This window comes from Labrus mixtus, chromosome 16 (assembly GCF_963584025.1).
Source record: "Labrus mixtus chromosome 16, fLabMix1.1, whole genome shotgun sequence".
Classification (NCBI taxonomy): domain Eukaryota; kingdom Metazoa; phylum Chordata; class Actinopteri; order Labriformes; family Labridae; genus Labrus; species Labrus mixtus.
The window spans coordinates 8872248-8889432 of NC_083627.1; the positions used below are offsets into that span (position 1 = coordinate 8872248).

The 17185-nt window shown below is 41.2% G+C and overlaps 2 protein-coding genes across 3 annotated transcripts in view; one reads left to right on the top strand and one right to left on the bottom strand.

Annotated features, from left to right (window-relative positions):
• The window catches only part of ngly1 (N-glycanase 1), a 281389-nt gene that overhangs the window by 223035 nt on the left and 41169 nt on the right, over positions 1-17185 (top strand). The gene's annotated exons all lie outside the window — the stretch shown is intronic.
• Positions 643-16473, bottom strand: lrrc3b (leucine rich repeat containing 3B). 2 transcript variants are annotated; one of them, XM_061060187.1, is made up of 2 exons: positions 16305-16473; positions 643-1943 (listed from the first exon to the last, which is right to left on the bottom strand). In XM_061060187.1, the coding sequence occupies exon 2, from the start codon at positions 1795-1797 to the stop codon at positions 1015-1017; it is 783 nt and encodes a 260-aa protein (XP_060916170.1). In that variant the 5' UTR covers positions 1798-1943; positions 16305-16473; the 3' UTR covers positions 643-1014. The 2 variants fall into 2 exon arrangements, with proteins under 2 accessions (XP_060916170.1, XP_060916171.1); XM_061060188.1 differs by having other exon boundaries at positions 16215-16323.

Consider the following 17185-nt stretch of genomic DNA (forward strand, 5'->3'; position numbering starts at 1 on the left):
AGCTCTCTCCAATGTGTTGAATTTGGACTGCAGTACCCATTCTAAACACTAGGTGTCAGAGTTAACTATTGCTCCTTTAAGAAGTTTCATTTTTTGAATCCCAGTATTGCGACGCTGTTTATCATAATTGTACTTACCGGGTTAATGAATACTGACTTAGCTTCTCTTAATTTTAACCTAGACAGGCAAAACATTTTGGCAAAATGTATGCTATCTCAAATTGGTTTCTGGTCTTTAATCACTCCAATCCCCCTTTTTTTTTAAACTTATTTTCTTGACAGAAACCGGCTGACAGATTCCAGTGTTTTCCTAACCGTAATGTAAAATATCCTGTTTCAGAGAAATCTTGCATACCTGTCGCTGTCATATTAGTCTTCATTGTGATTTGTCAGTAAAAAAACAGGCCACTACAGCTAAAGGCAACCAGGACTACTCAACTTTGAACCATGTCTTCATACCTAATCTCCAATAGACTCCATTAACAAGCCATGGATTCTTAAATGCTGAATATTTGTCTATGTAGATATTTTCATTTCCATAAAATGTTGAAAGATGAAAGATGCAGTTGGTATAGCAAAACTGAAACTGTGCATTTTACCTTGGGCTTTTATGATACCAAAATGAGGGATCTGGGAATTTGAGTTCAAGGTCTTACAAATATATTTATTTTTATTATAAGCTATTCCAAATTGTGTTTAAAAAAAACCCATTACTATCGTTTCATATTCAAACCTGAGATTAAAATGTCCAAAACTCCCAATGCAGTTTTGTAGAAAAATCTATGTTAGTGTTAGACTTTCTGTCTCCCTTCACATCGTTTCACATCTCAGACCAGCCGGAACAAATCTCAGTATGGAAAAACAACAAAATTCCAAAAGTACAAAGACATCTCAGCAGATCTAATGCTCACATCAGCTAAAAGTTTGAATTAGTAAACTCTACAAATATGGGTCCTGTTACATACACATTTTGTTGTTCATTGGGTTATTTTAGGACAGTCTCTTGACACTGCTGTCAGACAACAGTGCTAATGTCGTCAGCCGCGTCCGGTATCTTGGGCTTGCTGGGGAGAGACTTGAGGTACTCCAGGTGACGTCGGGCATCCTCCTGGTTCTGACGGACGTAATATACCACGTATGAAATGACCATAGCAAACCAACCAAACATGGTCACCAGCATAGCGTAGTCTGTCGTCCTTTTGGCCAGGCTACAGAGGTCAGTGTCTACGGCCAAGAAAGGTCGTCCCTCCTGGTCACGAAGCTCCGAGCTCCTGCACAGGACCCGGGCAGCAGCCTCATGGTTGTGCGCCATTCCACCAATGGCCTGCTGGAGAGCACAGTCACAATGCCAGGGGTTATCATCCACAATGACGCGTGCTTTGAGCCGAGCAAAGGCATCCTTGTGTACGCTAGTGATGCGGTTGTGGGAGAGGTCCAGCACCTGTAAAGTTGACTCTATGCCACTGAAGGCGCCTTCCCCTAAAGTCTCCACTGCGTTGTAAGAAAGGTTGAGCTCCCTCAAAAGCCTGAGTCCATGGAAAGCTTGATCCGGCACGGCGCCTATCTGGTTGTGGTCCAGCCTCAGCAGGACAGTGTCGAACGGGAGGCTGGGGGGGATCTCTTTGAGACGGGACTGACTGCAGGAAACATTGAGGCCGTGGAGGTGGGGGTCGCGGTGGCACATGCAGCCCTTTGGACACATGCTGGCCGAGGGGAAGCACAGGGCCATGAGGACAAGGCTCTGAAGGAGCAGGCACATGGGGATAGAGCGCGACAGCCACAAGTCCAGCAGAGTCATACTGACTGGTCGTCAGCAGCATCCCGCCTGGGGCCACAACACCCCCACTGGTCCCTTACACACATCGCATGGTGGCGACTTGTCCTCACTTTCCGCCCACTTGAGATACTGGAACGGGAACAGATGTTACCATTCTGCCTTAAAGCCTGCAACAAAAGAAAACAGAAAGACAGTGAGAAAATTGTTCTTGCACTTCATACATCCATCTACTGGAAGCTGTGGCTTGGTGGTAGAGTTGTCTGCCAATTGGAAGGTTGGCGTTTTATCCCAGCTACTGCAGTACACTTATTGGCAAGACACTGAACCCCAAATAGCTCCTGGTGGCATAGCCAGGGGTGTTTGAATGGGTATGAATGGGACTGGTAAGTACTGATTGCCATTTTACAGATCCTCTGCCATCAGTGTGTGAATGTGGTGTGAATGGGTGACGGTGACATGAAGTGTAAAAGTGCATTGTGTGGTCAGAAGACTAAAAGGACTCCGTATAAGTACAGCCTGTCCATCCATCCATCCATCCATCCATACACTGAGCAAGTTATTCCATTTTCTTTCCCCCCACAGTATTCCAGCTCTTTCTGCGGAATGTCAAAGTGTTCCTTTAGGCCAGATGAGATTTAAAATCCTTCCAGTAAGTCCGGGGTCTACCACTGAATATCCTACCACTTGGGAATCGCCATGCCCTTTCCTTTGGAGGAATACAAGTGGCATCCTTTTAAAATGCGGAAACCATCTCAGAGGACTATTTCTTTTAAGCGACAGAGCTGCAGCTCTACTCTGAGGTCAGTGTCACTTCTCCAGCCTGCTCATCTGTGAAAGAGTTTCTTCACCTCTCACTAAATGACTATCTTTTATTTCGTTACAGAGGCGCCAAGTGTATCACCCTTCTGCAAAATGGTAATGATGGTAATTGCATTAACATTTTAGCTTTATACAGTTTACAGCAAACACTTGCCTGCTGAAACTCAGAAATGTGAAACAGCTGAATGGCTCCGCATGAAGCAATTATAACTTGCCTTGAAGCTTTTCCTAGAGTTTTATTGGAGGCATTTATTGGAGTTGGGTTGGTTGTTGCTAAATAAGTGTTGTCCAGCAGTTTTACTTCATGACTCCACCTGCAGAAATCTCGAAATGTATTTGATGAACAATGTACAACGTGCACAGGCATCAGGTGGACAGCCCTTACACATCCGGTATGGGTCGCATATGGCCTAGCGATTAGGTAGCGCCACATGTACAGAAGTATAGTCCACCAAGCGCTGGTTTAAGTCCGGCCTGCGGCCCATTTGCAACGAGTTATATCCCACTCTCTCACCTGTTTCCTACTCTATCCATTGTCATATCTAAGTAAATGTAAAAGCCCCAAAAATAAATCTAAAAAAAGTCGTATGAAATGCATTCCTCTCCTCTGCAGCATTTCCAGCTGATGGTGCCCGAGGTCAAGGGTTTCCAAAACTGTTCAACTTTAAGAGACTAGGGACCCCAACTGTCCCTGGAGGTGGTTAAGGTATATAACTTAGAGCACAGCCACGCTCTAGGCCTATTTTACTGGTAAAACAAAAAGAACTGCATAAAAAATACAACAGCCTGAAAACCATAAAACAATTTAATATATTAATTTATTGTAAGAAAGGCTAGAATCAGAATACTGTAGTTATTTCAAAGTATAGACTTTAGCACTGAGTGGACACACAAAACATACCAGACACACAGATGTGTTCATCCTGAAAGAGCAGCAGACACCTACACTGTTCTGCTGTCAAGTATTTTTACATATTTTCATTACACTTACAATGCAACAACTTTTTTTGTATATATTTCTACAATAATGGGTCGTGTTTGCACATCCAACTTTCTCATAAAGTAGGTGCGTAGGGTGACAAACTATTACTTGAAAAGGAAAAATATCCTGCACAAAACTCTTGCTAAGTATCACCAATTTATTAGAAAAATCCCAACGCTTCGATCCCTCTGAACCTTTGTCAAGTGGGTTACAATAATGGGTAAAATTTACAATTATTTGAAATTTGTATTGTATTTTCTGAAAGGCATATTTCGACCCCCCTCTTGGTCAATCACAACCCGCCTTAGGGGTTCCACCCTTACTTTGGGGAAGCACTGCATCATAGCGACCGTCTAACTGGCCTATAATTAAAACATCCCCATTAATGCATGCTAAATAAACATGATTGTAATCTTCTTCTTGTGTCAAGTATGGTAAAAACTGTGAACAGCAACATTACTGCACTTGATGATTTATAATAAAGGTTGTTAACAAAGGTGACTCATTTGGCTCAGGCTGATCTCAGACTGTTTAAGTGAGTCACAGTCTCACAGCACATCACAAGACACCATGAAGAGCCTTAACAGACAACACCATGAAAAACAGTCAGTTCACTTTCACAGTTCAGAGCCTTAAAAAAAGAAGCACGTACTGTCTGTGTGCAAATACTCGTTTCTTGTATTCCTTGTAATGTATCACCATCTTTCTATATGGTCTTTGTAGCTCCCGTCGGTTCACATAACAAGCCCTTATGTAGCTCATATACTGTATCTAACTTGAGCAGTTTTCACACATGCACTCCTGAAAATATCTAGATCATTTCAGGAGGACTGCTCCGGAGATTCTCCTGACCTGTCTGTTCACACATGCTCCTCACAGCGGGGACTATCCCCGTCAGACGGGAGGGGGAGCGGGGGGGGGTCTTCTGAGGTAAGATATAGACGTAAAGACGTATACGAAACAACCCGGAAGTAGCGGCCGAAGCAACAGAGTCCGCTACACGACGCTATAATGACAGTATTTGCCTTTATATCAATGCTATGTGTAGTCCAATGGAATGACAACATCCACAACAGAGCGGAGAACAACATACTGACGAACAGAAAACATAATGCAGCCGTTTAATTACGTGCACGGAGATCGTAGTGGTTGCATGTATACACTCTATGCACCGTGCAGCAGTCACTGTGTATGAACGTCACTCCCCCCTCCTATCTGCTCGAGGTGAATTCTCCGGAGAATATCCTGCTGCGTTCTCAACATCAGCTCACTCGGACTTGCAGCGGAAAAAAATACTCAGGGTCTGGAAGGAGAAACTCCTGGTGAAGTCCGAGCCAAAAAATTCAGCTGTTTGCGTTTCTGCAAGTGTGAAAGCAGCACCCATTACAAACACATTTTATGTATAAAAAAAAAATGTAACTTTAAAGAAGTTAACAAACTCAAGTGAACTTGAGTGCACTTCATACTAAGTGGACTGGCATAACAAAGTTAGAGGACACCCTCCAGAAATGACAAAAGAACGGAGCCATAAATGTGCGATGAGAGTTGGTTTTATTGAACGAGCTGCTGAATCAAGACGAATTGGAAATGAGGACTGGCTCTCATAATCCGTTTTACAGAAGAAGCTTCACATTCATGTTTCATCTTTATTACCGAGAGGCAGAAACTGAGTTTTTTCTGAGACCTTGAAGACCAATGAAAACATACAGCAATGCTACATCCACACAGCAGCTCTCTTTCTCTATACCACGTTCCAGGAAGTGACTCTGAGCGGTGCACCGTCCATTTCCCTGTGCTGACACAGGCCAGTTCAATAACGTCTTATACAACATGTGAGCAAATGGACAAACGAGGGATCGACTGTTTTCTCACATCATGCTGTTTATCCAGCTGCTGCTCAGTACCGCCTGAGGAAAAACCTGTTGTAGTATAATAACAGGCTTTGTGTTTCATATATTAAACCTGCCCTGTATTTACAAAGAGGCCTGATCCTCTGACATACGGCTGCATTGTGTTTGTTTATTCTCGTAAATCTCCTTAGCCACTGATTTGTTCACTATGAGAGATGCAGCATAATGGGTCTAACGAAAGATGAATGTCAACCCTCACGGCATCGATAATTGCCATAAATGTCTATAATAGCCGACTAAACCAGTCACACACACAATAATGGAGGTCATTCTACTTTCTTTTGAAGGTTAATTAAAAGCAATAGCTTGTACTCTTTCCAGGAATGTCCATTGACTGACCTACGTTTAGAAAATGTGCATAAAATCTTTGTTGATATCGGTCTTGAGTATATAATATATCCAGTGCATCCTCTCTGAGCCGTGAATGTCTACAAATATTGTCTCAACCCATTTTTGGAAACACTGAGATAGACTCTGACAGGAAAAGTGAAAATCAGGAAAAATCAAGGAGCCACAGAAGTCATCTTCAGGTCAACGTGGATGAACAAAACATCAAAAACAAAATGAGACGTTCAGTCTGGACCAAAGTGATGGACTGACAAAACATTCCCCTCCCCAGAGTCACACAAGCCGGCATGACCAAAAAAAAAGAAAAAAAGAAAAGAAGAAGAGCTGTCAGAGTGAATTTGAAGCCATTAGCTTGAGGGGTCTTCCAGACGACAAGAATATGTCAGTGTGTGACGTCTTAGTCCTGCTCAGAGCCAGGAGATGAACCTTTGACTAACATCTGGATTAAAACCCTTTTTTATTTGAGTATTTAATATGATAACCTATTACAGAATTAGATACATTTAAAAAGGTAAGTCTGGTAAGGTGTGGTCTGATTAATTAGTCCTTGCTGAGAAAAACATCTAAATAGTGAATGTACTTTCTCACGCCCGATACCGTTCCTCTCTGTGTAGGAGGCGCTCCGTTGTTTTCCAAAAACTATTTAACACTTTAATGAGACTCACTGTTGCACTGTGACACGTCCTTCATCACCATGAACACACACGCTGTAGTTTGCCTTCAAAAACACACACACACACACACACACCTGCTGCAACAAATCCTCTCCATAGAGCCGAGTGAGATCTACACAATCTATCAGTGAAAATAGTCCCCGACTAATGCACTGTTTCTTTCTCTTACAGTGACATTTGAACATTACAAAGACCAGCTGTTTTTAGATAATAACTGAATGTCTTTAATTAAAAATACAATGTTATGATTTGGTATGTTCCTGTTTGGTTTACGAGAGTCACCCCATACACTGTAAATATTAATGGTTGAAGCCTGAAGTGACATCATCCATCTGTTCCTGCAGGGGGCTCTGGAGGCTCATCAGCAGCAGCCGCCATGCTGGAAATCCTGTCTCAGTCTAATTTTCAGTCAACCTAACGACAGACTGAGAGCTGGAGCTGAGGTGGGTTTTAAGCCTCTTGAGGAACCGTTACACCACGCCCACCTGTCAATCATGTCAGCTACACGCCTAACTAAGGATAACACGTATCGTTCATAAAATCTAAACTGAGCCGTTTACAAACAAGTGTGCGCCCATGATGACAATAACTAATCAGACCTATTTGTTTTTTTTTGTACCAGGCTGTAAACATGTTTATTTATGCTGTAAAAACGGCCTTTTTGAATGTTGTGTTTATGTGACTTCCAGTGTTCCTGCAGCCAGCCTCTAGTGGACACTCAAAGAACTGCAGGATTTTGCACTTCAGCCTCGGCTTCATTTTTCAACAACGGAGGTTGCCGCTTGGTGTCACCAGTGGTTTAGTGGTGCCTGGAGAAGTTGGAGGACTATACTTCATAATGTTACTATATACTGAACATTTTACATTTTTTGACACACAAAACACCTGGAGGCAGATAGTGTTTCAACAAAGAAGATCCCTGCTAGGTTCCCTCATATAAATTTAAATCCATGAGTATTTGCTGTGATGTGTACTTAATGTACTTTCATTCGACGGTACACACAATGAACACACTAGTATGTAAAGACGGGTGGTCCTTTGGGGGCGACAAGAGTTGACATCTTAACCGAAGCAGAACTAGAGAGGGAAAAAAGTACTAAAATAACAGATTTATCTTTTACTTTAAGAACTAAATGTAAGAACTGAACATTTAATAAAATGCATAACCTAAACTCTTTAATTGCTTCTTATATCCCATAATTTCTTTTCTCTGCTGTCTCTCTTTTTCAAACCCATGCTGACAAAACTACTTTAAAAAGAACATTTCACGTTTATTTTATTATCAATTATGCAACTCCAATAGCCAGTCTACATAAAATGTTCCAGGGACTTCTTTAAAGTACACTACTGACCGCTGATAAAAACCAATAACATTTACCTCCTTTGCTGATTCCACCTCGTATCACCATTCCTGACCGGTGACCACATTTCATGATCCAATACTTGTGGTAACTGCATTAACAGGCCTGCATTAAAATCCTCACCGAAATGTTAACAGCTCAATAGCTCTGCATGAAGCTAATGTAACCCGCCTAAAAGCTTTCCATGGAGTTTAATTTGAGCACAAGCGGGGGTTCCTCGTCACATAAGTAAGTGACATCCAACAGTTCCACTTAATGAGTCTACCTGCAGAAACCTCTCAACAGTCAGTTTGTACTGCAGTGCTATTAGCTTTATTTAACAATGTACTGTGTGTACAGGCATGAGAGGGACAGACCTTTAAAAATACATCAGGTACCATTTACCTCCTTTGCCGATTCCTACTTATATACACAACTAACATCAAAGTTTGAAGCAGATTTTCAGAATACATCGCTTTGAGGAGGTCACTTGCAAGACTTGTTCACGTGCAAAAATCACCTGAAGTTTTGGGGTAAACACAGACAACCCAATCTTTAACGCCGACTTTATCTAAAGTTTCTTTGATTTTTTTCTGCATGAGCTGATGTGAGAATGCAGCAGGATGGGGATCAGCAGGTGGGGAGGGTGTGGTGACACGACTGTAAAACGGCTGCATGATGTTTTCTGTTCTCCAGTATGTTCTCCTCCGCTCTTTTGTTGATGGTGTGATCCCGTCAAACTACACATGGCATTGATGGAAAGGCAAATATTCTCATTTTAGCGTCGTACAGCGGACTCTGTCGCCTCATCCACGTCGTTCTCTTCCTCGGGATACCCCTTCTGTCCCCTCTCACGTCCTACACGGAGAGTCTCCTGCTGCAAGGTGCACATGCGAACAACCAGGATCAGGAGGATTTCCGGGGCAGTCCTCCTGATCCTGGTTTGTAGACATTTTCAGGAGTGCACATTTGATTTATACGCTGACCGACCAACTGTGAAAATCTCCCAGGTCTTTTAACCATGTAACCATGAGGTATCAAAAAAAAGCAACCTCCCTACAATGTGTGCCAATCAAGACATGAGCTAATCATGAACCAGGCTGTGAAAATGTTAATTTCAGCTGTAGAAACGGGCTTTTTTGAATGGCTGTGTATGACTATTGGGGCTTCTGTAGTCAACCTCGAGTGGATTTTGCACTTCCGCATCAGCTAACCCGAGGTTGCCGCTTGTTTTATACGCAGCAATTTTTGGTCCAAGTCCGCATCTTGCTCAGCCTGATGGTTGGTTAGTAAAGTCACAGACCCGTTTCTTGTCTGCTTGTGCACGCGTGAGTCCTATACGTCATCTTGCAATTTCTGACGAGGACTACCAAAGATAAGAGGAGATTAAATAAAAAATGACATTCAACTCTTGTAATGAGCCAACTAAAATCATGTATCTACTAAAAACAGAAACACTAAAGGAAATCAGAGGAGGATTTTTATGTTTCTTCTATTTTTGCACTTCAGGTTAAAGTGAAGATGTTCAGATCAAAGTGGAAAATATTTCTTTTTATCCACTTTAATTTTAACCACCTTCTCAAAATGCAAAAAAAAAAAAAAAAAAATCCTCTTCTCATCATACCTTGCACAAATTGTGAAAGTCTGACCTTTTGCTTGCCATTTGGATTTCATTTTAAAAATGCTAAATAGATTTCCTCCTCCTCTTCATTTCTCTGCCTCGCACTCTCCTGTACAGGAAGGATTCAGGCGGGGGAAATCTTCAAAAATCCCAGCCAAGAGTGAGGAGGTGTGACCTCTCTGTTCCCTCGGTTCTCTCACTCTGCATTTGCTATTAAACATTAAAGAGAGCTGGGCTGTGCCTGCTGAAAAAAAAAAAAAAAAAAGAAGCCCTTTCTTAATTTGAGAGTGGGAACCGTCTGTTCTTTCCTGTTCCTCCCCGAGAGACACAAATCTTCATAACCCTCTGAACTCACAGCCTCCCCGTGTCTTAAAACTGAACCATGTTTCAGCATCTAAAATCCTCCATCCAGCATGTATTAAACCTTTTATAGAATACAGGGGGATACAGTGGATTCCTTACACACAGGGATTTGTATAATACTCTCAGGTCTTTCGGAGGTAGGATGAAAATGGTGTTCCTACACAGAATATCAAGCAGTGTGTGCAGCTCAGATATCTCCAATGTCAGGTCACAGGTTCTCCAACAACGCCTTCTCAAGAGTTCAATTTTTCTCTTTCAGGATTTCAAGGATTCTCCGGCTTGGGTTATAAAACCTGACATTTGTTATTCATTGATAATGTTTCAGTCAATTAAGGCGCCTAATGGCTCAAGACTGACACGGAGAAAAAAAAAGAAAGAAGAATGAAATGTCCCAATCCCAGAGGGAGAACCAATGTAAAAAGCAACTCAAGGAGGGCATTCATCTTCTTCTGCGATTAAAAATGTCATTGTTGTCGGTGCAATCTATAGATGCTGGAAAGATCCTGACTTATGGCGACACACACTCAGTACACTTACATGCACAGTTAAGAGGAGCTACGGTTACGGCTCGATTATTTCATCTAATTGGATTACTGTCCTTGTCCCGAAAAGGCAAGCATCGAGGGAGAGACGATGTATCGACGGGAGAATGTGTGACTCACACCTTTTCTATTACGTCACATACCAAACATTCAACAAGTGAGCAAGCGGCAAACGGGTTGTGTGTTAAACGATTAAAACATGGACAACGTTACAGCTCTGTACATTTCAGACGTGCTCAACACTTCACTTTTGGTACGTATCAGATACATGATATTCCTCATGGGGATATTCAGAGGCAGATGAAAACTAGAGATCCCATACCGATCTTTTGAATGATCAGAACTTATCGTATCATTGTTGTTGTTGGTATCATACGACTACACAAAGCTGTAGTAAACGCGGCATTGCATTGTGCTGGCTTCACATACAAACAGGAAGCAGGAACAACCTTTTTCAAACTGAAGTGTAAGAATTGTACTTGTGATCGTATAGAAGGAGCTGATCCATTTTGTCTGAGCGTCGTCATGGAGACAATTTGTGGGCTCCTCTTCCAGTTCAGTGTGAACGTCTTCGAAGCGAGAAAACTGTACGAACTGGGAATGTTTTAAGTGCCCAACGATCTTTCTTGATGAGTGGCGTGGATCGCCGCCGTCAGACCAATATCCATTCCGTAAATTACATCAATATGGGACCCGATACCGATATAAGATCGGATCGGTGCCACCTCAAATGAAAATGCCCAATAAAAGGGAACCTAACCCAAAGTGTCTAAAAACTGACCGGCTGATCTGTTTACTTCAGCTGTATCACAGGTTTTTAGATCTAACTCGATCAATTAAAAATGTCAAAAGCTTAGCATCCAGTAACTTAACATACATTTGTTTCACCTTCCTGCATGGAGGTCGTTTATCACCTCCTTGAAGCATTCATCATAACTCACACAAGACAATGACACAGTGTGAAAATACCTCGTATGTCCAATGATCTGCAGGTATGAGTCTGCATGGATTTGTACGTTTTGTCACTGCGGGTAATATTAGATGAGTACAGTCTTTCAAAGAATGCAGATTTGACAGAAATAGGATGCTTTTTTTTTTTTTTTTTTACCTGCATCTAAATGATCTGCAATCAGAATAGTTTTGCTCTTCCTGAGAAGTGAGGAGCTCGCAATCAGAGGAATCATCAGTCTGCCGGTGAGAAGCGCTCGCCGTAAAAGAGGCGAGACTGGCAGGGCAGACGTACTGTAACCTGCTTCACCTCTTCTCACAGGGTTCAGTAATGAGAGGTCACATCAACTCACCTGTGAATACAAGGGAATTCATCCTGCGTATCATTTAGCAGGCTTAAACATGCAGCCGATTTCTGTGAATCCACCGGGGTCGAACCTGTTTAACCCTCTGGACGCGCTGTCGTTTATTTATTTTTTTATAGATGATTTTTAAAGTATCCGCACAACACAAGCTGATGTGTGAAGTCACTTAACTGTAAAGACTAAAGGAAAACAAACAAACAATGAAAGTACATGATTTCTAAAAAGGAAAAAAAAAAAATATCTGTCAATTCCTCAGAACACTTTTGCTGCAAAAATTGCAAAACATACTGATCACAGAGACAGAACAGAACAACGCTGCTGTGAGTTATTAATAAAGCAATTGAGCACAACTCATCTGACACAGTTTAAGATTTTCATCGTTTGAACGCCTGTAGAACAGACCCTGACTTCTGGCAACACACACAGTTGTAGGTGTTTAACATCCACTCAGACCGGGTACTCAAATCTGTGTGAACAGCCCGTCATGTGTGAGTTTTAAGCAGTAAATTCATGGTCATGATACATAAGATTCATGCACGTTAGGTATGAAGACGGCTCATGAATAAACATCAATTTGCAGATTGGAAGTTAGATGGTAATACCTTCATTTTGAAACGTCGGCTCTGTTATATTATTTTGGGCTTTTCCTAACTACAATTTCTAAAAAGTTTTGGATTTGCTCCAAGAGATTACTTCAGTTTGCAGCTGTGCAAAATATGAGAAAAATCTGCAAAGATTACTGAATATTGTAACATGAAAATTACTTCTTTTTTCTTTTTTTTTAAAGGGATGGATTAAGTCACAAAGACAGAGATGTGTTTCAGTCTCTCCAGCGAGTCGTTGATTTCTCCTCTGGTGAGTGACAAACATACTCTACCTCTCTCACACCACACTGCAGAGGAACACAGTGACAAGAACAAAGTGAAGCGGTTACAAGCCAACGAGAGAAAAGGTATTTTTCTCAGGAGATATTTACTGTAACAACTTTCTATGGTGATCGAGTCTCTGTTGAGTTGTTAAATCAATCACTGCAGCTTGAAAATCAGCGGCACATCAAGAGAAAAGATAACTGGATAGAAATCAAGATCACTGAAATCATCAGGAGCGATTCTGCTCTAATTAAAAATCTAATTTTGTCTCTATTAAGATGTAAGATTTACTAAGGAAGTAGCTGATAAATCTGCCCAATCAGGAAAGCAGCGGGAGGTGATCAGAAAACACAATATCTCTAATCAGACAATTTCATCTTTAATTTAATAACTTTTTCCTAACATATGACTGGCTGTGAAGAGTTTACACCACTCATTTTATTCTTAACTAGGAAAATGGTCGGTTGTTGTAAAGCAGCGGTTCTCAACTGAGGGTCGGGACCCAAAAGTGGGTCATGTAGCAATTATTAGTGGGTCCTGAATTTGTCCTTTGCAAAAGACAGATGTGTCAAAAAGTCTGAGGTGCTGTTTAAACATGCTTGTTTTTTTTCAGTCTCTTTGTTCTCTCAGATGTTTGTTTTTTTTATCTGAGGTCCAATTTGCACTAACTTGTTAATTTATAAGGCATTTATTGGGATTCTACCTCCTTACATTTCATCAATGTTAGTCAGATCGTCTGGAGTACATTACACTCAGTCTGATGAATGGTTACGCTCCAGGTTCCTAGAGCTCATTCTGAGCTTGGAAGATCTGCTTTTGGCTTCTTTGCATCATCCGCTTGGAGTTCACTACAAAGCACTTTAAATATCAAGGCACTGGTTTCTTTGTGGCCATTTTAGATCCTTAATTATTAACTTCTGATATTTTTATCTGCTCGACGTCAATGAGGGCTATGCTCTCAATGATTTGAGTTCAAATAAAGACATAATAAAAACTTTCATTAAAACAATATGATGTGTTGAAAGGGTATCAGAAATAGTGATTTCTAAAGAGTTGGTTTCAGGTCTTGGTGATAGACCAGTTAAAGGTCACATATCCATTTCACCATCTTTTTAACACTAACATGTGTCCCCAGCCTGTCGAAAAACTATGCTATTGCTATAACAGGCTGTTTGGAGATTTTCCCTTCATGACATCACAAAGGGCAGTAGCCCCTCCCCCAGGTGGGTGACACTCCCACAGCTAGGTGTTTGTTCTGTCCTCTGAGTCTGCCTTCTCACCATAAACAATAGGACATGGAGCGAGAAAGCACTGAGACACCCAAGTCCTTCCAGAGAGGGGGCGTGGTCAGACACAGCTCATTTACATATTTAAAGGTACAGACACAGAAACAGCCTGTTCTGATCAGGACTGAAGTAGAGGGGTTTATAGACATGATCAAATACAGGATCAGAGTGGATTTAGAACAAGAAACTTCACACACATGTTTTGAGGATCTCTGAGACTTATTTAAACTGGTTGAAGAGGACGAGAACATGTGACCTTTAAGAACCTTTGGATTATAGGTTTCCCTTATACCGAGTATCGTAGATACATTTCATTCTTACATGTCACTCATTGAGAGCGTGAGGTTTAAAATCTTACACTTCATCTTATTGTTTGAACAGCAGCACTAATTAAAGTTAATGCCCTGGGCCAGCGTTTTAATATTTATATACAACACTTAATTTTGGGGAACTAAACATAAATGGACTCTTTTCAATTTTATGATTATTCAGCAAACTGCTCAATTGATCCCTCTTACATAAAGCGCTCTGTTGACGTAGAATAAAGACTAAACCTTTAGAGGTTAACGTCTAATCATAGAGGAGGTAAACAAGCCATTGAATTTCACCGAGCACGATTACAAGTGTTTCATCCCTGATAGATTGGAGAAAGTTTTTTAAATCATTCACGCATAATGTTGCACAATTACCGTCACAGGAAACATAATCAAAGAATTAACCGAACACACAAACTTAAAAAAAATCTCCCTGAACTTTGTCTCTTGCTATTTTTGGGCAGCCGGCATGACACGGTAAACATTGAGGCATATTTATGGAACGTAATCGACATCAATTCAGCTGGAAAATGGAGCTATTTATAGAGAGCGATGGCCTCCCTGCAAACACTTAATCAATTCTTGCACAAACTGTGTCACACAGGTGGGTGCCATGCATGCTAATAGGAGAGGCTGGAATACTTAGCTTAATCATCTTATTTACATTTTCTTCAATTCTTTCCTCCAGATGTTTTAAAACAAATGAATGTCAGTGTCTGCCGATTCTCAGACGAGACATGACATCCATGGGAAACAGTATAGGCTTGTGATTCCCAGAGCAAACAGCGAGAGCAGATAATCAATAGCCTAGTGAAAACACTTGTTAGTTGCAGTGCTCCAACACCTGTCAATAACCAATCCAATAAGTATACTGCCCATTAGACACACAAAACATTAGACATTAGAAAAGCATGCTTAAACATTTCAAGACTAGACACCAGAGTCCCTGAGAAAAATTAGTAATTTCTTAAGGCTACTGATGAGTAGCAGTCTGCAAAACCAATGCATTAACACCAAATGAGCAGATTTTTTTTTATAGTGTGTCTGTATGCAAATGAGACAGGACTCCATAACTGTTGCAGGGTTTTCCTCGTCTGGGAGGAGTCTGCCTTAAAATCCCCGAAAAAGAATCAACAGAAAAAAAAACCTTCTGACCGGGATGCACCTGAGCTCTGCAGGGACTCCAGCTGTTCCCCCCCACCATGTTTGGAAAACCCCCACCGCCTTAACAGAGCTATTTAAATGCCGCATGCATTTGATGCATTCAGCGCCGTGCTCTCATATGACAGACATGCCTGTGCAAACACAGCCTGTTGTCTTTATGACCTGCGCAAACAGCAGCAGATAACACAACAAAAGGCTCCACAAACACGCACACATTTGTTATCAGCGTTTCCAGTCCAATAAACACAAGGCTGCCACAACTGTGGCCCCGATACGCCTCGGAATTAAACAACGTCACGCAAAACTCTATTTAAAAAAAAAATCTATTTATACGTATTTATGAAGGTGGCACGCAATAATTAGACGTGCTGCAAAATTAGACCCAGATACTGAATCTATATTAACAAATTTATATATCGGCATACATTAAACACACTTAGCAGCGACAATGGTTGTAGTAATTTAACTTTAATCAACAGTTCGCACTTGTCGCTACCGCCCTCCGTGGCGCCTTCTACTGTGAAAGACTGTTAAGAAACTGCATGCACAGGAGAAATAAAGTGGAAATTTTGCATTAAATTAGGGATTGATTATTGGATATTTATACGCCGAATTAATCTCTGGCTCCAAACCCTTAACATGCGTCTTTAGTTGCGTTTAATATGTCGTGTCGTTTCGGTAATAACCAAAGAGACATTAAATAGATTTAGTTTCAAATGGCGTCTGGCAGGATGGAGCCAGTGAAAACATCACGCATCAGCCTACCTGCTCGTCAAAGCTTTGTTGTCTAACAGTGCAAAAAAATCCATAACACAAAATGCAAAAGTCCTCATATTGAATCCTGCAATATCTAAATGACGTTTAACATGTTTCTAAAAACAACAGTAACCTACCTCCATGCAAACACTTCATAAAGGCAGCGACCGCATCAGACAGACTGCACAGACATAACACAGCAGCAACAGGCGACACCAGCGTCTCACCTGCACACACAGTCATCAGCTGCTCAATGAAACGTTCACATCACATGAAGCAGTTCACACCGGCTGAGAAGACAGCCTGCCGGCACGTGGAGCCGCTCACTGTTGCACGAGGCGCAGTGTGAATTCGCATCTTTACCTTTCAGTATAAAACATTGCCCAGGAGTGAATGGGGAGAAAGGGAGGGGCTGTCGATGTGAAGGCACGAGGTAGCAAAGACGACACCACTTCCGGACATGACTTTGAGTGTAAAACAATTTTGCAAACACTCATGATGTATTTAAGTTTTATTCCCAGAGAGATAAATGAAGTGGATATCGTCATGGTTTCTTATAACTATAATGGTGATTAAACAAACAGACAAAGTAGTTTATTAAAATGATAACACTAAAATGCACGTAAAGTTTTTTTGTTGGAACAGAATAAGTTCCAATGAGAGACCTTTCAAGGAAAATGTTTAAAAAAAATTGTAAAATTGCTTAATCAGAAATGTACTGGAATCAAATGTGAGGAAAGTGATGTCTCATCTCTTTGTTTATCCTGTCCACAGACTGTGTACTAATCATCATTATACTTCATTATAATCGTGCAAGATGAGATGCATTGCCTTTGAGTAGCAGGTGTGTGCGATGAACTAAACATTTTGTCCTTTTTGTGTTGTCGGAGCCTTTTTGTCAAACCATCCGGCTCACTGTAGTTTCTTGTTCCTACAGAACATATAAGAGGTCCGTGCTCCAGTTTTTTACAAAATAAAAATCTAGTATTATTGTTTTTATGTGTTAATACTTATTAGCGAGTATGTGTGTCTACAGTGCTCCCCACACCATGGGGTGTTATTCATAAAACAGTGTTTAAAAAGGGCTCTCACTGAAACTGTGCATATG